Source organism: Gastrolobium bilobum, unplaced genomic scaffold (assembly GCF_033153095.1).
Source record: "Gastrolobium bilobum isolate Gb01-03AN ecotype WA unplaced genomic scaffold, APGP_CSIRO_Gbil_v1 utg1155, whole genome shotgun sequence".
NCBI lineage: Eukaryota > Viridiplantae > Streptophyta > Magnoliopsida > Fabales > Fabaceae > Gastrolobium > Gastrolobium bilobum.
The window spans coordinates 38765-59247 of NW_026896003.1; the positions used below are offsets into that span (position 1 = coordinate 38765).

General features: G+C 35.4%; 1 protein-coding gene across 1 annotated transcript; it reads right to left on the reverse strand.

Annotated features, from left to right (window-relative positions):
* Window positions 1–1532: 1532 nt before the first annotated feature.
* LOC133297203 (11-oxo-beta-amyrin 30-oxidase-like) lies at window positions 1533–5056 on the reverse strand. Its single transcript, XM_061496301.1, has 5 exons — window positions 4741–5056; window positions 3839–4056; window positions 3505–3746; window positions 2483–2870; window positions 1533–2214 (listed from the first exon to the last, which is right to left on the reverse strand). The coding sequence occupies exons 1-5, from the start codon at window positions 5027–5029 to the stop codon at window positions 1789–1791; spliced, it is 1563 nt and encodes a 520-aa protein (XP_061352285.1). The 5' UTR covers window positions 5030–5056; the 3' UTR covers window positions 1533–1788.
* Window positions 5057–20483: the final 15427 nt, after the last annotated feature.

The following is a 20483-nucleotide window of genomic DNA, read 5'->3' on the forward strand; positions in this document are numbered from 1 at the left end:
ACATAAAAAGGAAGCTGGGGGGACTTCTGATCTGGAACTATTACATGCGAGATAAAGGCCCAATCCCATAAAGATCGAAGAGCACAGAAACCCCCTATGACTTAGCCACCAAAGCAAAGTCATCCCTCGTAGAAAACATGGGATTTCGCTAACTTGGCCAGTAAGCCAAACATGACTTAACCTGAAAGGAATCATCATTGCCAAAATCAGCAGCTCAGACAAGTTGGCTACCACCAGGAACCAGTGAATGAATGGCAACTCCTACTTACCAGAGGAATTTAGCCTAGGAATGATATCTCTCTTTGAATCTTGAACCTCCTTGAATACTAAACTGATTTGAGTGTCGGAGTGCCTTAGCAGGTATCGCCTACCCACAATGGCTTCTAAAGTGCCCAGATACGCAAAAGTGTTGACCAACCATCTCACAAAGCATTCCCTTATCTCATCAAACATCTCAGCATCTCAGCAACAATATATACATCTCACCTTCTCTTCATCAACATTCTCTAACCTCAACTGTGTGTGATTAGACCTAGTCCAATTCGTGTTGGACTGATCACTTTCTAAGTACACCAAGCCAGCCTACATGTGGTTTTTAATGAAACTAACTCTTTATCAAGAAATCAAAATGTTTTTGATTTGGATGAAAAGTTTTAGCCCTTAGATATCGGTATACAAGCTACTAACAAGTAAATCTAAAAGAATTTTCCTTTTAAGTCACTAGGTGTAGTCTAATGGTGAGGGGTTTGAATAGTTTGTATTAGGTTGTGTGTTCAATTTCTACTTGTATCTTAAAAAAAAAAAAGAATTTGCCTAGATAAAAATTGAAGAACTTGAATAAACTAATCAGACTCATGACTTTGTTCAACCACACAGAATTGTAAAAAAAATAAGGCTAGATTTGTGGCTCAAGGTTACCTTCAATAAGACGGTATATATATTTTGATGAAACTTGTACACCTCTGACCATGTTATAAGCTATTAGAATCTTGCTTATTTAGGTTTAAAGGTTTTTTGTACTTAATCAGAGAAATTGCTTTCTTGAACGATATTATAAACGAAGAAATATATATACTAGAATTACCTATATTTGAAAATGAAAAATTCTCCTATCATGTATTCAAACTTTCAAAAGCTCTATATAAACTTAAATAACCCTAAAGTTTGGTACAAAAGATTGAATAGTTTTTATTTAGAAAATACTTTTACAAGAGGAAAAATGGATACTACAATTTAGAATATAATTCAAGAATGATCTTTTAATCAATCAAATCGACACGCTATGCAAGTAATTTTCCAGTCTAGTCAAAACTGAATTTGAAATGAGTATGATGGGTGAAACTAAAATTCTTTCTGAGGTCATGCACTATATTTCTGAAATTTCTCAAACAAGTATTTAACTAGGATTAAGAAATAAGATTTGTAATTTAATTATTCTAAAGTCATTTAACTTTCTCTCGGCCTAGTAGTAAACTTTTAAAAATCATATCAATTTAAACAAAACTGTTCACAAGATTTTACTAGTGAATAATTTTGATTTGAGAATATTTTACAAATCAAATGAACAAGTTTTACCGAAGTGAGGGAGGGAACTGCTAAGTCCCTACAAATCAATCCCAGAGATTACTCTACAAGTTATGCTATAGAGTATAGAATTTTGGAACAAGCATCTTCACAGTGAAACTGTGACTCAATTTGTACGTACGAGAAGTAGAATCTAATTTGTAAACATACAAGCATTACAGGATCTTAAAACAGTTTTCAATCCAAGTGCTATATATGATGATATTACAATTTATGTAAAATGATGGGTGCCCCATGTTTTGGCTGCAAAGTAAGCAGAGTGGTAGGAACATGAGCATAGGCCGGTGAAAGCTCAAATGAGAAGTTTTGCAGTAGCAATGACAATACTATCTTCGCTTCCAATAAGGCAAAATTTTGCCCAATACATATTCTTGGACCCCATCCAAATGGGAAATAAGAAACTTGGCCTTTCGTTACCTTTGCAATTCCTTCAGAGAACCTTTCAGGGTTGAACTCCTTTGCATCATCGCCCCAGATATCATGATCTTGGTGAATCAAAAGTATTGGAAGGGAAACCTGTATTCCTGCAGGCAGTGATAGGTTTCCAAGTTTTACATCCTTTCGAAGAGCTCGATTGAAGTAAACTGCAGGTGGGTATAACCGAAGAACCTCATATAAAATCATGGTAACCTGTGGAATGAGGCAGAAGTTAGCACCAAAAAGTATTATAAGAAGGGGAAGAATATTGTAACAACCATTTAATGTTACTACCAATCAATTACACCGTTAGATCGATTATGTTAATCCAACAGTTATATTTATTTCCATCTTTGTATGGTTATGATTCTCCATATTTATATTCCATCAATGTAGATAAGTTATCTACATTGACGTTAGAAAAACTGAACCCATAATAATAATAATAATAATAATCAATATGAAGCCGTAAGATACATACAATTTTAAGGCGACTTAATCCATCATAGTTTGGATTTTGGTTTCCAAAAACTTGCAAAACTTCCTGCCTTGCACGTTCTTGCCATTCAGGATACCTACCCAATAACACCATTGTCCAAACCAGCAAAACTGAAGTGGTCTCTTGGCCCGCTAGGTAGAATAGCTTGCATTCCTCAATTACTTCTTTGTTGGTCATTCCAAGAGTCTTACTGTTTCCAGGTCCTTGGTTTTCAATGTGATTTGATTCCAGAAGTATGCCTAATAAATTGTCAACTGTGGCTTCGCCATTCATCATAGCTTCCTCTCGTTTTTTAATGATAGCCTCAACTGAATCACATATATCTCTGTCAATTTCCTTCATCCTCCGATTGTTTGCTATTGGTAGAAGCCTAGAAGCATATGTATCTAGAGATGTTAATCGTGAAGGAATGTACTAGCCTATAACTGTTAAATTTATTTGCAACTAACATAGGTTAATACTCTGTAACAACTTGAGCTCAGCTGTAGCAACTCACATATGAATCATTTGGTATGCCATATCACTTGAATATCTAAGATCTTTAAAAAACTAGATATCAAATATCTTGGTAAGAGACATACAGTAAATCAAAAGCTACATGCACTCCATAATTATTCAAGATCAGTGTGCAAAATTGTTATTCAGAGTTTATATCTTTTATCTTAAACACTTGGACATCTTAGGGACAATGGTTCTTTTGAATTTCATGAGATGCTTCGGACTACAGAGATCATGGACTAGTAGACATCAATCTCATGTAAAATGTGATATTTATAGGCTAAATGTAGGTACAAGCTTTCTATGTACCTTTTGTTTATGTCCATATTAGACTATAGACATAGCAAAAGAACTTCATACCTTTTGTTACATAAGAAAATAATTTCCATAGCAATAAATGGCAATAAGCTGTTTCCTTTTAAGAATTTCATGGTGAGTTTACTTATGGTAAAACTAGAACATGATTATTTAGTTGTCAAGTATACCAAAATCACAGATATTCTTACCACCACAGTGGAATGTTCGTATGCGTAGATGTCATTAAAAGATACGCCTGCCTCTTCAGAAGTTCAAATATTTTTGTTCCTTCTGCATAGCTGCTTCCAAAAGCTGTTCTAGAAATTACATCACAAGTCAAATTTTGAAGGAAAGGCCAAACATCAATCTCACTTGTTCCATCTGATGACAACATTTCCTTCCATTTGCTAATCATATCATGGCAACTTTGAGAAAATGCTGGTAGCATATCCTGTAAATCAAGTGTGAAGTAAATCCTATTAGAATAAGAAAAATTAGAATTTGATTACAAATTGCAAGAATATATTAAAGCAATAACCTTACTTTCAATTTTTCCAAGTGAAATGCTGGGGAGATAATCTTCCGATGTTTAGTCCACTTATCACCCTCATATTGTATTAGACCAGTGCTGAAAAACCTGGCAAGGGGATTTAACTTGGGTTTGGGGAAGTCCTGCATCTTGTTAAAGACTTCTTTGATTTGCTCTGGGTCCGTGATGATCACCTTTGGTGTTGTACCTTCCCATAAAAAGGAATTCTTGCCTGCACACCCTTTAGTTATCAGAAACTATTCAAAAAAGGCTTCAACAACTAAACGAGGACTTAATATCTATATGTGATTTAACATTGGCAACAAGTTCATATAATGTTTTGGTACTCATATATGGTAATATAAACTCCTCCAATATCTGTTTTCTCATATAGATACCTTTAGTGCATAGGGTGTAAGACAAGACTGAACAGCATAAGAAACTAAGTATCTCCATTCATTATTATCCTCTCCAGCAACCATATCACCCCTACTATCACTTCCTTGTCAAATTGAGGGGCCAAATAAAAATAAAATAAATAAAACTTTGCCTAAACAAATATCTGTACCAAGACGCCAAAGATGCTCCCCGGTAAAATAATACTAGAAAAAAAGGAACGAATTTTTAAATATACAGCTTTTCAAGAAACCAATCTCGTGAATGAATCTCAACAGCTTTTAAGGATCTCTTGCCCCTTTGAATTGAAGTTTCAAAACTCAACACACAATCTAATTGTTGTTATTTTAGGAAATCATTTGTGTTAGAAGAAAATAGCATATAATATAATACTTGACTAATCTCGAAAGTCAAGTAATTAGCTCAAATCGATAATTAATGAACCCATTGATAATATCCAAAAATGAAAATAGCAGATAATACTAGTTGGGAAGGTAGTGGGAAACAACAACATATATACCGTATTTGTTGACAGTTTGTTGAGCAGCAGAGAAGATATGTGGTGTAACATCATCGGAGAGACCAATTGATTTGGATTTGGCTTCTTGTTGCAACTTCAGCATATACAATTGCTTCGGGTTATCAACTGAAAGCTTGTATGGATCTCCTTGAAGACCTTGCCCTCTCAGAACCCTTTCCAACCTCTTTGGCTTCAGATAAAACGAGTTCAGCATCTGCCATGCCCATATAGGAATCACAGCAAGTATCACTGTCAGAACCCAGATAGCAGCTGTGGAAAATAGCTCCATTTTTGTTTCTGGATTACTCTAGGATTGTTTCTTTGCTGTGGGAACGAAGGAAAAGCACACAAAATGATTTTAGGACACGTGGATCATTTGCCAAACTTAAAAAAAAAGGGAAATCATTATCTCCATCTACATGAGAAAAGAATTTTTTCCTACACAAATTCGTTTTCCGTGCTAATTAATTTTTCTTTTCTTTTTTAATTTAAAATGTGAGACCCACATTTAACTTATCTCTACTTTTTTTCTCTCATACTATCCTACAACATAAGAAAATATGCACCCTAAAAAAAAAGGCAAACATTACTCTGCTTTCACATAAGGTAACTTATCTCATTTTTTCTCACTTCGATTTTCACACCCTACTTTTTTCTTTTCTTTTTCTTTTTTCTTACAATAGTAGAACCCACTCATTTTCTCTCTACCACATAAGATAATTATCTTATGTGGAAGGAGATTAATAAAACCCTTTAAAAAAAAGCGTCACACATATAAATATGGTTTCATCAATGTTATAAAGGATCGATCCGGCCGGGTCGACCCGAAATCGGTGAATCGGTTATGTAACCAGTTCAATTTTTATATTGGATTGGCTATATTACAAAATCGGTGTAATTCGGTGCGATCTGGTTGATTTTGTAAAAATCGGTGACCCGATCGGTTCATTCGATGACCCGGCCCAGTTTATAAAAAAAAAACTAATTTATTTTCATAAATTAATGTCTTCTTTTTTTTACTCTAACACAAACGATTTGTTTTCTTTTGAAATATTTGAGTAATTTGTACCTTATTAACTTACATAGATTATGTACCTACAACATTAATATTATCTTGATTATGCAATATACAGAGAATTTTGATTTGATTTATAGTTAGAGATGTCGTTTACTGAACCTGAAACACTAGTATCACAAATATTATATGTTTGATTGATTTTTTGTTTGACAATGATGTGTAATTTATTATTTTCATATTAAAATATTTGAAATTAGTATATTTTTTATAAGTATTTAAGTATATTTATAGTTTTTTTTAATATAAATTATAAATTTACATATACTTATCAGGTCATGCGGTTGAACCAGTGACCCACTAGTTGAACCAATAATCCAATAATCCAATACCTCGACCGGATCAATAACCGGACCGAATTTAATAATATTCAGTTTCATACTCAAGAGAACATAGATAGTTTCATACTCAACTGAATAGCTGATAAATATATTGCAATGTCGGATATTTATATCAATCTCAAATTTAATAATATTGAGTTTCATACTCAAGAGAACATAGATAGTTTCATACTCAACTGAATAGCTGATAAATATATTGCAATCGTCGGATATTTATATCAATCTCAAATGAAATGATCACTCCCCATCTGTAATTATTTTTTGTTTTTTCACTTTTTTTATTAAAAAAAATAAAGCGTCTTACTAAAATAATAATATAAAGTAAAAACTACGAAAAGACAATCTTACAGCATATCAGGTGTCCGCAAAGTTTATAAAATCCTAGCTGGGGAAGCGCTACAGTTGGTGGCCGACAGCTATATCTTCGCCGAGGTGGGGATTTTTTTGTGGTGTGCATGGGCAGATGTTTTATATGGGCATGAAGCATGGTCTCTTCTCGAAACAGTAAAAAAGGAATAAATAAAAAAATTTATTTATAAAAAAGGAACCCTTAAATAAGTAAGAGAAATACTTTTCTTATATCGTAGAAAAAAAATTATCTCATGTTGTTGAGATAAAATTATAAGTGGAACTCACAGATAAGAGGAGAGAAAAAAAAGAGTGGTGGGACTCAATAATTTTTTGTGTGTAGTAAAGTTGTTTATCTCATATAAAATGAGATAAATATATCCTAATAAATAATAGGCCTGAAACATAATAAATTTTTTCATACACGTGGCAGCTTAGCAGCTTTAAAGGACACAGTTTCAGTAATGGTTGGGTTCGAGAGGAGAATTATTCTATTTTTTGCACTATTTTTTAAAAAAATAATTTTTTTTATTTCTGTGTCTTGGAACAGTTTCTAAGAATATATATATATATATATATATATATGTATATATTTGATAACATGTTTTATTTTTATTCCGAGAATAAGAATTACGTCTGCGTTTAATAACATAACAAACAATATAATAAAAAATAATTCTTATTAAACATAAAAAAATTTCAAATCATCACTTTCCTTTCTATATGGTCGTGGTGGCGGTGGCGGTGGCGGCATGGTGATGGTAGTGGTGGTGACGACGATAGTGGCTATGGCGGTAGTGGTGGTCATGGTGGCGATGGTGGTAGCATAGTGGTAGTGGCGGCAGTGGTAGTGGTGGTGACAGCCGTGATTGCGACGATGGTGGTGGTGATGTTGGCAGTGGCGATGGTGGTGGCGGTGATGGCAGTGGCTACGGCGGTGGTGTTGATGGCAATGGTGCGACGATGATGGTAGAGGTTGGTGGCGGTGGCGTGGTGATGATGATGGCATGGTGGTTGTGGTGACGGCAGTGATTAGGGCGATGGTAGTGATGGTTGGTGGTGGTAGTGGTGGAGTGGTGGTTGTGGCAGTAGCGGCTATAACAACCCTTACTGTCAAATAATTGACAGTAAATAATTCAAGTGTTTAAGTGGAAATTTAAACACGTATTCAAGGAAATGGCAAATGGTAAATCATATAATTGACATGATAAACAAGTTATTCATGCCAAACAAGTCTAATAGGTCCCTCAAATAAGTATAAGGCATATGTGAGGACATAGATGTCATTATGTGAAAAGTTAGGATTACCTTGGTAATTAACCAAGGTTAAGTCAAAGATTGATTTTGAAGATGCAATTAAATTCTATGGATTCAAAGTGATCTTATTATGATCAAACTATGTCTAGATTAATTTCTAAAAATTGGTCAAAGTAAGGAAAATTAATAACCAATAAAAGTTGGTATAGGTCAAAGTTGCATACAAAGTTGTTGAGTTAGTAACAAAACTTAACTTTGTGAAATCTTTGCATGATTTTTGATGTATGATTGATTCTTTGAGACCTTGTATACTTTATATTCTTCAAGATCAAAGTTAAGTGTTGACTAACCAATAAGAATCAAGGTTAACTAGTCTTGAACAAATGGACCAATGGTTGTAAAGTTTGAAAGTCTTAAAGTGTTCAAAATGTCAAGTAAGCTATCCTAGTCTTCCTTGCACTTGGTTGGACGATTTGTACACCTAGAGAAATTCTAGAATATTGTGAAGAAAGATGACAAGGCTAGTATGAAGATAAAGGACCAACATGATTTCAACTAGTGTGTAACTTGTAAAAGTGAAAAAGTTAAGTAACTTTTTGATTTTTCTAAGTGTAACCAGTCATTCTTTCTTCCTTAAGTGTTACACGAAAGTTTTTCTCTTCTTCCTCCTCACATGGCCGAACCACAAGAGCTAGAGAGGGAGAGAGAGTATTGTTCTTGGAATTTCAAGCACTTTTTGGAGAAAACTCATTACACAAAAGTGATAGCTTTTGATCTTGTGAGCTTGAATCTCTTTTTCTTTCTTCTGGATGAGCTTTGTAGTGTGAGAAACCCTCATCCAAAGAGTGTTGGAACTATTCATCTAGAGAGAAAGTTAGGGTTTTTGAAAATTGATTGGTGGAAAAGAAAGCTTGATGTTCAAGGAACCATTCAAGGTATTAATTTCTAATTTTGATGGTTGGAAGATGTTTTTCATATGGTTAAAGTTTGATTAGGGTTTATGATGATCATGAATATTTGATGTGGTTTGAAGTTTTTTTTGAGTTTGTATGTTAATTTTATGTGAAACTATGCTTGGAAATGTTTAAAACAAGTTTAAGAACCTTGTAATTTTACAACATATCATTCGGCCATCAAGAGATAAATTCTATAAATTATGTGTTTGATGAAATGTTAAAATGAAATTAAGGTTCTAGGATAATTTGATGATGTTTGAATGAAAGGAAATTAATTGGAAAATGTGAGATTAAACTAATGATGTAGAATTAAGGCCATTCGGCCATATGAAATTAAAATAGCTAGGATTGTTAATTAATTGTGTTTAATTAATTAAACTGTGTCTAGTGTATGTTTAATCAAGATTTATGGTGGTTCACATTGAAAAGAAATCAAATGAATGACATAGGAATCATATAAGTGTCATTGGAAAACATAGAGTGTTTGTGTCAAGTAATGATTGTTTAATTAAACTAGATTGTTTAATGAATTGTGTGGTGTAAATAAATGTGAATTGTTAAGTGATTAAGTTGGCTAATCATAGAGAATTATAACATGCATAATTCGGCCAACATAGGTTTAATTACCAAAATTATGTAACTTGATAAATGAATGTTGTATTATATTCAATTGGTAAAAAGAATGAAGATTGAACATAGTTTAATTGGATTTGATGTGAGGAAAGTAAATGAATTACATAGGTGTCAATATGACTATGTAAGGAAAAATAGTAAGTGAATGGAAATTGAATCCAAATCATGTAAAGTTTGTAAGCATGATAAATAGAAAAAGAAAGTTACACTAATAAAATGTACATAAATCGTGTGTGAAAGAATATAAGTTAAAGTGTTGTAGTTTATGTGTGATGTGAAACTAACCTAATATCAAGTGGTTATGAATTAGGTTGAATGATATATCAAATTGAGTAAATAATTGAAAGAAAAGAATGCATAAAAATGCATGATTTCGATTAGATGTAATTCGGCCATGATTGATTAAATATCATGGTATATTTATTAAATTTAATTAAAGGTCGTGTGATGTTTGTGAAGTGAAATCAAGTAAGTTTCAAGTGGTGTTAAGGTATATTAAGCCTTAATGAAAAATATTAAATACTTACTTGGGTTAGTGGTTTAACTAACTAAAAATGTGGGTCTAATGTTAAGGTATGAAATTATGTTAAGACTCGTGTGGTATGACATGAACTGTTAATTGGAAGTTAATGAAAAGAGTGATTAAAGGAATTACCAAGTGGATAATTAAGTTAATGTGTGAATGGTATTTGGTTGTGTGTATAATGATATGTGTTTTGAATTGATAAATGATTGCATTTTTATGAATAATATCAGAGTGTAAACGGACACAGTAGGTGGACGTAAAGAGTGCAGGTTGTGTGGACAACAAGTTATAATAAGAACTCACCAGGTAAGTTCTCGATTTAGGAGTTTTCTCTATCTTAATGTTCTGTCGTAATCTGATGGATAATTATGGTTTCTATTGGAAATATCTGTGAGAAATGTTATTCCTAGCACAGATTGCATTCATATAGGATCAATAATTATATATGATTGGTATAATTTAAATAATATGATCTTATATGAATTGATTAAAAGTCTGTAAATTGTTATATTAATGTTTAAAGTGTGAATGTGTGCAAAATTGTATGACTTGCCATGATTAACATGCTAAATGATTGATGCATTAATAACATGTCAATAGATGTAATATGTATATTTTATTGTTTTCACTTAATGAATGATGTTGAATCTGAATTTGTAAATAACATGTGGTAGTTGTTAATTATATTTGATTGATATGTTATTTTATATGATTGGATCGATTTAATATGTTTTGTTGATATGTTCATTTGATTGCGTTGATGATTGAAATTATGTGATTGATGTGATTATGTTTTGTGTCTGAAATTCTGTTGTGGGTACTTAAAAGACTGTTATGATTCTGTTACCAGCAGATAAACTGCTGTGTTGTGAGAAATCTGATAACAAATAAAAGAATGGTGTATAATTAAAATACAGTGATACAAAGAATTGTGATTGGAAATAATAGTGTTGTGACACACACACACACACACACACACACACACACACACACACACACACACACACACACACACACACACACACACACACACACACACACACACACACACACACACACACACACACACACACACACACACACACACACACACACACACACACACACACACACACACACACACACACACACACACACACACACACACACACACACACACACACACACACACACACACACACACACACACACACACACACACACACACACACACACACACACACACACACACACACACACACACACACACACACACACCCACCCTCACACACACACACACACACACACACACACACACACACACACACACACACACACACACACACACACAATGTATAAGAATTCTAGTACGAGGCCATTTAATAATTTGGTCGTACAAGTAGAGAATTTCCGTAAAAAGGATAGCTCTGGTGGAATTATTGAGAATAAATATGACTGTGAAAGTATCTGATGTGATTATGATGATTATAAGATTCTGATAACTCTGTAAAATAGAGATATACAATATTTTGATGTGCTTAGATGATTATGATGTTGTGTATTATGATGATTTTGATTAATTGGATTAGTGTAAAGTACTAATCTTTCTTGATTATGAGATTTGTGTGTTGTGATTAATTTGATGTGAGTTTCTGATTTCTGAAGTAAAGTCTGATTGTGTGAAAGAAGTAAATTCTAGTTGAATATAAATGCTAGAATGAGATTGTGAAATAAAATAATAAAACTATAAATTGTAGAATTATGTATGCTTATGAAAGGTAAACATAATGATTTAAGTACTTAATTGTATTATTTGAAAATATATGGTGATGTCTGTGTTTGGGAAATTAACATGTAATACAGGAAGAGAACTCGTGGGTGGAGACTTCTCCATAAACCCCGAGCTTATTAAGTTTATCTCACTCCACGTTATGAGGATATATTTCAGGTACTTCTAAAGTGAAGGATAAGGATAAGGGTAAAAGATCAGTTGTTGAAGACTAAAGTTATATTTGGAGCTGCTAGTGAATGGATGCATGCTTTGTGGAATTTTTGTTTGTATATGTTTTGATGTGATAACTAGTAGAGTTTATGTTTTGAAGGCCTACGTTGCCTATGTAAATGTTTTATAAAGAATAACAAATATATGTAAATATGGTGTGGTAGTTATAGTAATGGCACGAAGCCATCTTTTGATGTAATTCAAATAGAATGAATATTGTATTAATCAGGTATTGTTAACTATATGGAATTGTGAAATTCCTAGTTGTCAGAAAAATAGTGGAAATATTGTCAAAATTTACAAGAAACTGTAAATGTTGTGTGTATGACTTTGATAAGTCATATCTCACTCAATTATTTGTCAAATGAGACGTATGAATTGTCATCTTGAAGCTTAGGGCGTGAACTTTAATGTCCTAAAATATAGGACAGCAAGGATATAAAAATAGAGTGCAGTTTTGCTGTTTTGTTCGCTGCCGAAGTTGTAGTGAATTTGACGGCAAGAGTTGATTAACTTAGAAAGTTCATAACTCCTTCGTTTCTTATCAAAACAAGGCTTACAATATATCAAATTGAAGGTCTAGGTGTCAAATATAACATATCAAAAAATGAAAGAAAACAGATGAGTGGTTTTACTGAAGTATGCAACTCTGTAAAGCAGTGTAGGTTCGTTGTTGACGTATGTTGATAGTTTTGAGCAGTAAACTTACGGTGAAAATATCTAGAGTTGTAGAAGTCCAAATTAAGCTTATGATACCTCGTTGGAAAGCTTGTAAGGTCTAGTTTAACATACTAGAAGATGGGAACCACTTAGTAATCTTTGTGTATGCTTTGTGTGATATTTAAGCAGTAGAATTTATATTCTGCAAATATTTTTGGTTATGATCTTGTTTTGAGAATTGTTTTAAATACAATTGTTTTAAAATGAAAACATCGGTTATAAAAGAAAAAGTTTACCGTATTTTAATTCAATTACCGAGATTATAACTATGCTTAATATCATAAGTCTGGTTAATACGCCGGTCCGGAATAGGGTGTTATAGCGGCAATGGCTGCGATAATGGTTGTGGTGGTCGGGGGTGGTGGTGGTGGCAGTGGTGGTGACGGTGGCATGGTGGTAGTGATGGGTGGAGACGGTGGTGATGGTGGTAGTGGCATTGGGGTAGTGGTGGTGGTGGTGACTACAACACTGGTTGTACAACGGCAGCGGTGGTCGTGTCGGGATGATGATTGTGGTGGTGATGATGGTAAAGGTGGAGAATGATTGAGAGAGACAAGTGTTTCTCATTTTGTGACTGAGAACAAAAAAGCAGAATTTTTTTTATTCTTTTTACTCTTCCCCGGCATAAAAATTAAATCGGTTCATCCCGAGAATAAAAAAATAAACCGATTTTATCAAATGAATTTTCTATCTATTTCTGTTCCCGGGAACAAAAATTAAAAAAAATAATTCTGGAAAGGTTGTCAAGCACACCCTAAAGTGTAAGCACCGACTCATTTCTTGGAAATAAGTAACTACATGGAAAATTTGTTTTAACTTATTTGTTCCTTATAAAAAGAAATTACGACAAATAGGATTTTACAAAAAAAATTATAATAAAAAAGCTTTTTCTTTTAAGAGAAGTTTTTTTTTTTTAATTTTACATCAAATTTTTTAAAATATATGTTTTTTAAAATAAATGTTTTAAGTAATTTTAAGCTAAAAAATTTATATAATTATTAAACAGTTTGTAACTTTAATTTTATTTTATTTTATTTTTAACTTTTAGCTTAAAAAAAAGGTATCAATTAGGATAAGATAAATAGATACCAATATGTAAACTATAAGTTTAATTCAAGGAGACACAAATTTCCTCAAACAAGAACAGTGCGAACAATTTTGAATTACCAAAATTGAAAGTTGATTACTTTAATTACAAGATTGTTAAAATGAAACAATTAAAACTCTAGCGAATGCAAGATTAATTTATAAGGTACTCGATAAACTCAGTCCAAAACCATTTTTTCAAAACAAATTTTTTTAAAACAAAATAATGTAAAACCAATCTTTATTTATCCCAAAATTAATCAATTATGGGTTATATTATCAAGGTACTTGGAAAATAATAATTTAACCTAGAAGACACCAAGCCAAAAGCAAAGCAACAATATATAAATCACTGATATAAATGATGTTTCCCAGACACACGTGAAGTTATATGTATCCAGATGTGCCCCAAGCATTAACCATAATACATTTGAGCATATTAACGAGCATAATATATAGGACATATCCTTATATTTAGAATTAAACAAGACAAAACTAAAGTCTTCATTAGTTTGACATGACGGGGACAATTGTAAGTTCTAGAGTCTGAATAGAATGATAATTTAAAACACCACACCTTTCCCCTCGTGGCCCACGAGGCTCACGGGGGAAGAATTATAACTAAATTATAACTAAATTATAAAATATTAAATATCTCGTTTGTATCTTGGACAATCATGACTATTAATTCTACATTGATGAAAATATTCAAAAGAATTAAATTAATATATAACCAATCTGCTCTGTATTTAAAAAATCAATTATTTTTAAAATCGATTTTATATGAAACTGCATTTTATTTTATATACTGGTTATTTACTAAACCATAAAAATAATTAATTATCCATAGTTATCCATAACCAAACTGCTATACTTTCTCCCTGTCATCTTCCCCCCAATGAAGAGTTTGCCTCGATTTGATTCCATCTGTTATGATACCAACCATAATCAGTTAAGCATCAACCGTTGATTCCATTTAATAGATTCAAACAAAACCATTCATTTTGAGTCAGAATTTTCATGCCAAGCCAAAAATAGAAACATAATTAGTATAAATTTCAATACATATAATCTAAATTTTTCAGTGATGGGCTGTCCCAGAACCAATATAAATGCATAGCTTATTGGATAATGTATAGTTGAGCTCAATCTTTAGAAAAATTCAATCTTTCACCAGCAAGAGCAAATCAAAGCGATTAGAAATACAGATTACATAAATATGTGAAGAAGCGTCACCTTATCTTAAAACTCAGACATAATCCAGTTGATGCTTCTATAAAAAACGAGGTGGGTTTTTGTCAAATTCAATATGAGAGAATCAGATCTTTGGAGTATCAATCAAGAAAAGAACTAGAATATCTTTTCCAGCAAATAAAATAAAAGATATTTTATTTTTCAATTTTTAATTTTTTTTTTTGGGATCAGAGAAGAAATTCAGAAAAGCTGAAGAAATTTCTATAAAAATCATTTCGTCTGAAGAGTTCCAAAACAATGAAGATTCTTGCAAGAAATAGTTGGTCAACTACCTATAACCGAGAGGAATGACTTCTTATAAAAATAGCACAATTAAGTGGTGAGGGACTTAAGTAATTATATGTTTAATTCCCACTTATATTAAAATAAATTTCTACACCTTTTTATTTTCTTATGTTTTGCCAATTTGAAACCAAGAGAGGTTTTAAGGACCTTCGTAAGAACTCGCACCGTTAATTAAAGAAATTAATTAAATATGAGAATTAGGAAATAATTTCATAATTAACCCTAATAATTATTATGAGTCTCTAATAATTATATTAAGTGAGTAATAATGCTGAAAGTCGCTTTTATGACGAAAAGTGCAAATACCAGTTTTGCTACTCGGTATAAATGCGTACTGATGAAGTATCCCGAAAAATTATAAAAAATATGTATATGTCACTAGAATAATATATAGGACTTGTAAAACGAGTTTCAAGTTAAAATAATGAGAAATGGTGCCAGAACTGATACTGGCTATGGAAAAGCGCGTACAAGAAAGGTGCTGCGAAAAATAAAATAAAAATATGAAAAATCTTAGAAAATTGAGTAGGTTCAGAATCCTAAGTTTGGGATTAAAATGCTAAGCGTAGCAATTAATGCTAATACTGGGTGTTTAAGCATTAAACTGCTATAAATAGGCATGATTGGCCAAAAACCCTAGGCCATACATTCAGAATACATGACTTGGAGGCTGACCAGTTTCTCCTTACTGTATTCCATGGCTTCTTCACCCATTTTGTGAGCCTTGTGACCCTTTTTCTTCCTTTTCTCTTCACTTTCTCCTTGTAAACACTTGAGTGAGTGCCTTGTCCTGAAGCTCAGCTTTTGCTGAGTTGAGGGTTCTATTTGGGAAGAGTTGAGGGCTGACTTGTTGGGTTGGGTGTTGTGGAGTCTTTGTTCTTGGTTGTGTGGCTCCAAGGAGCCATCTTTGGTGAGAAAGGAACCATTGTTGTGTGCCATTTTCGTGCATCTTCTAAGTCAGAACCTTGGGGGTTGTTGGTGAGCTCCAAGAGCACTCCTTTCTCTGTTTTAAAGCTTGGGTAAGTTGTTCAACCTTTGATAATGAGTTTTAATGGTTAAAAGAGGTGTCTTGGCATGTTTAATGAGTTAAACAAGTAACCAACTGTTATATGAACTTAAAAGAGGTTAAAAGTGCATGCTTGGACGTTGGAATAGGTTAAAAACCCAACCTTTGGAAGGATATCTCGCGAAATGCAGAACTGCATTTTGTCGCGAAATATCCAGATATGCATATCTGGATATTGATATCCGGATATGGGGATCTGAATATCTGGATAGTGATATCCGGATATTGGCACAGAGATATCCGGATATTGATATCCGGATATGTCCCCGATAAATATCTGGATATTCTGGGTTTTCGAAGAACAATAGCTGCACTGTTCATATAGAAGACTATTGGGGGTTTGTGGACCCTAGATTGATGAAGTTGAACTTCTGTAATAACTAAACTAAGTCAGAAATCAAGTGATTAAGGGCTTGAGGCTTTGTGAGGAGCCTAAAGACGTAAAACGTAAAAGAGAAGTGTTGTCTTTATGTTTATACTTATGAGCTATGTTGATTGATATGATTGCTGGTCCAAATCAGATTGTGATTCTGCTGTGTTTGGACTTTGAGCATTGGTTGGACTCTTGGCTTGGATTGTTAGCTTGCAAGGTAAGCTTTCGTGTTCTCGGTTTAGCCATTGTTGGTTCCACCATGTCCCATGGGGGTATGGTTATATGGATGAATGTTGTTTTCATGATATATTGATTTGTTGAAATGCTGTTGAGCTGTTATATGCGAGTGCCTTTATGATATGCATGTGGTGTTCCACCTATACGGTAAGCCTGAGTATGTGGTACATACAAGAGGGTGAGGCCGTGGGTGAGGTGCAAGCGATGTTCCTTGTACTAACTGTAGGTAATTGACGTATTCTTGCGTTTCTCTGGCCAGTAGAATAGTTAAAACACACATGGCATGAATATCTGTTGCACTGCATAGTTTTGGAACTTATACTATTAAATGCTTTTGAACTTATATTGCTCGTGTAAGTGAGCTTGGGGTGGAAGATCCTTGAGGACCCCTTGTCTTACTGAGATTTCTTTTTAGAGATCTCACCCCACATCTGGGGCACATATTTCAGGTTCAGGTAATGCGAGGGTTGAGACCTCTGCCGGCAGGAGGTCGGAGCTTAGTTGATTATATATGTTGTATGCTGACATGACTGGATATTGAATGTTGTTTATGTTTTCTGTCTTTATATTGATATTTGAGTTGAGGCTCTTTTGTGGGCTTTGTTGCCTTATTTGGTGAGCATGGGGTTTGTCCATGCCACGTTGATGTTAGTACTTGTGGCTTGAGTTGTATAAACTATCAGGGTTGTCCGGTCTATGTGTTGTAGCTCCGTGACTAGAGACATAATTATGTTATTTATGTTATAAGGTATTTCAGTTAGTTGTCTTTTGCAATTTACATACAGGCGATGTTTTATGAAATGAATTAAGTAATTCAACTTGACTAATGATAATGACGTCATAATTGAACAGAAAAAGATATTCCGCATTTTTAAATTAAGTGTGGCTTAATACGATGATATGATAACAACCGGATATATACGAGGTGTTACATTTTATGGTATCAGAGCACTTTCTTGGGAAAAGCCTGTATGTATTGCAATAACTTAGGATGCTTGGTTGTGTCTTGTCTTGTGTGTTTGCTCCGTTGAGTGTTATTGTGATAATGCATATGTGATCACATTGCGTGGGCCTGATCAACTCATAATTTGTGTAACTGGTGCAGAGTCATGGTAATACCCAGGAGAACTCGCGAGACTGCTGAGGGTCAACCCGACCCGATCCTGACTGCATTAGCTGAGATGCAGGAGGCCGCTAGATTGGCCAACGTGGCAATGATGGACGCCGCTCGTGAGGCGAACCAGAAGGCCATAGAGGATGCTCTTGAGACGAACTGGCTGGCGAACATGACCATGATGAGGGTCATGTTGGAGGAGATGAGGGCTGGTCCTGCTGTTGGTTAGTTCCCTCCGCCACCACCTCCATAGCCACCGCTGCCGCCGCCTCCACCTAGCCACCAGGACGAGAGCCAGAGCCATGTTCAGGGCACTGGTCAACTCACTGGGGTGATGGAACCCTATGTGGAGCCTGTTGAAGATATAGATGTGATTGATCGCCGGCTTAATGCTTTTCGCAAGCATAAGCCACCTACTTTTGATGGATCTTACGACCCTATTGCTGCGGCTAGATGGCTACAGGCGCTGGATAAGATCTTCTGGGTCATGCAGTGTACAGATCCGCATAAATTGATGTTTGCTACCTATATGCTGGAGGGCGATGCCCATGAGTGCTGGATGAACATCTCTCATGCTTTTGAGATGCAGGGTCATGTTATGAGATGGCCATTCTTCGAGGATTGCTTTCTGGGTCGGTACTTCCCTTATGATGCTCAGGAGAGGAAGCATGGGGAATTCGATCGGTTGGTGCAGGGCTTGTTGTCTGTTGACGAGTACTTGGCAAAGTTTAATGAGCTGGTTAAGTTCGCTCACTTTTGGATGGAGAGGCCTACTTCAATTTTCTTGGCTGCTAAGTTCCGCAGGGGACTTAATGAGGATGTTGCTGGTTACCTCGCTGGTTCTGCTTCGAGGGACTTCGGGACACTGGTGCAGCAGTGTGGGGACATCGAGGACTTCTACAACTCGAGTAAGGCCAAGAGGGCCAAGATCGCTGAGACGAAGGGAACTAGTAGTTCCACTTCCTGGAGGGACAAGAAGTTTTGGAACAAAGGCAACGAGAATCAGATGGCGGCGTGGCAAGCGCCAAATCAATTTAAGAGGACTTCTGCTCAGGGGAGTACAGCGAGACCTCCCACTCCCAGATGCTCGGGGTGTGGGAAGACTCATTTTGGGCCGTGTTCTTCAGGCCAGTTGATATGTTTTCATTGTGGCAAGGAGGGCCACTACTCCAGAGATTGTCCGTCGTCGACGGCGAGAGCTGCAGCAGTTCGAGCAGTTCCATTACAAGTGGTTCCCCTTCCACCTACAGCAGCACCTGTTGTGCCACCTGCCACTGGGCGAGTTTACACTTTGGATCGGCAGCAGTCGGATCGAGCTCCGAACCTTGTTAGAGGTACTGTTTCCATTGGTGGATCTTCTGTTGATGTCTTGTTTGACTCCGGGGCTACGCATTCCTTTATTGCTGCCCCGATTGCTGTGGGGCTTGAGTTGTCCATGTCTGTTCTTTCTCCACCGTTGCAGGTGACCACCGCCACCGGAGAAATGTGTGATTCTACCACTGTTCATCGCGATGTAGCGTTTCAGTGGGATGGCCGTGAGTTCTCGGTAGATCTGATAAGGTTGCCGATGGCCAATTTTGAGATTATTCTGGGCATGGATTGGTTGTCCAGAAATTGTGCATTGATTGATTGCTGTGCCAAGCGAGTGGTGATGTCTTCGAGTGATGCCACAGCCAGTTCCTCGCCTTTTATTTCATTATTGCAGGCTAGGAGAGCCTTGAGAGCAGGGGCATTTGGATATGTCATGTTAGGAGGTTTGGTGAGTGGGTCACAGGAGGATATCACTGGCATTCCTGTGGTGAGGGAATTCCTCGAGGTGTTTCCTGAGGATATTCCTGAGTTTCCGCCGCAGAGGGAGATAGAGTTCTCCATTGACTTATTGCCTGGTGTGGGGCCCGTTTCATTGGCTCCATACCGGATGTCGCCACCAGAGTTGGCGGAGCAGAAGAAACTCATTGAGGACCTTTCAGGGGAAGGATTCATTCGACCGAGTGTGTCTCCCTGGGGAGCACCAGTCATCTTCATGAAGAAGAAAGATGGGACTATGCGATTGTGCATCGATTACAGACAGCTGAACAAGGTGACAATCAAGAACAAGTATCCCCTTCCGCGTATTGTTGATCTGTTAAATCAACTGAAGGGTGCTTGTGTGTATTCGAAGATAGATCTCCGGTCCGGATACCATCAGATTCGGGTAAAGCCGAAGGACGTCCCGAAAATTGTGTTTCGTTCAAGATACGGTCACTATGAGTATTTGATGATTCCTTTTGGACTCACAAATGCACCCGCAGTGTTCATGGATTACATGAATAGGATTTTTCAGCCGTACCTGGATCAGTTTGTGATCGTCTTCATTGACGATATCTTGATATACTCCAAGACGGAGGAAGAACATGCGGAGCACTTGAAGATTGTGTTGCAAGTGCTGAAGGAGAAAAGGCTTTATGCTAAGCCTTCCAAATGTGAGTTTTGGCTCAAATCTGTGAAGTTT

Excerpts from the sequence above, each read along its gene's own strand:
- LOC133297203 (XM_061496301.1), bottom strand. The coding sequence starts at position 5,029 with ATGGAGCTATTTTCCACAGCTGCTATCTGGGTTCTGACAGTGATACTT. Across the intron at positions 4,057-4,740 it reads ACAAACTGTCAACAAATACG|GCAAGAATTCCTTTTTATGG; the intron begins GTATATATGTTG and ends AAGGGTGTGCAG. Across the intron at positions 2,871-3,504 it reads ACGAACATTCCACTGTGGTG|GCTTCTACCAATAGCAAACA; the intron begins GTAAGAATATCT and ends ATATGCTTCTAG.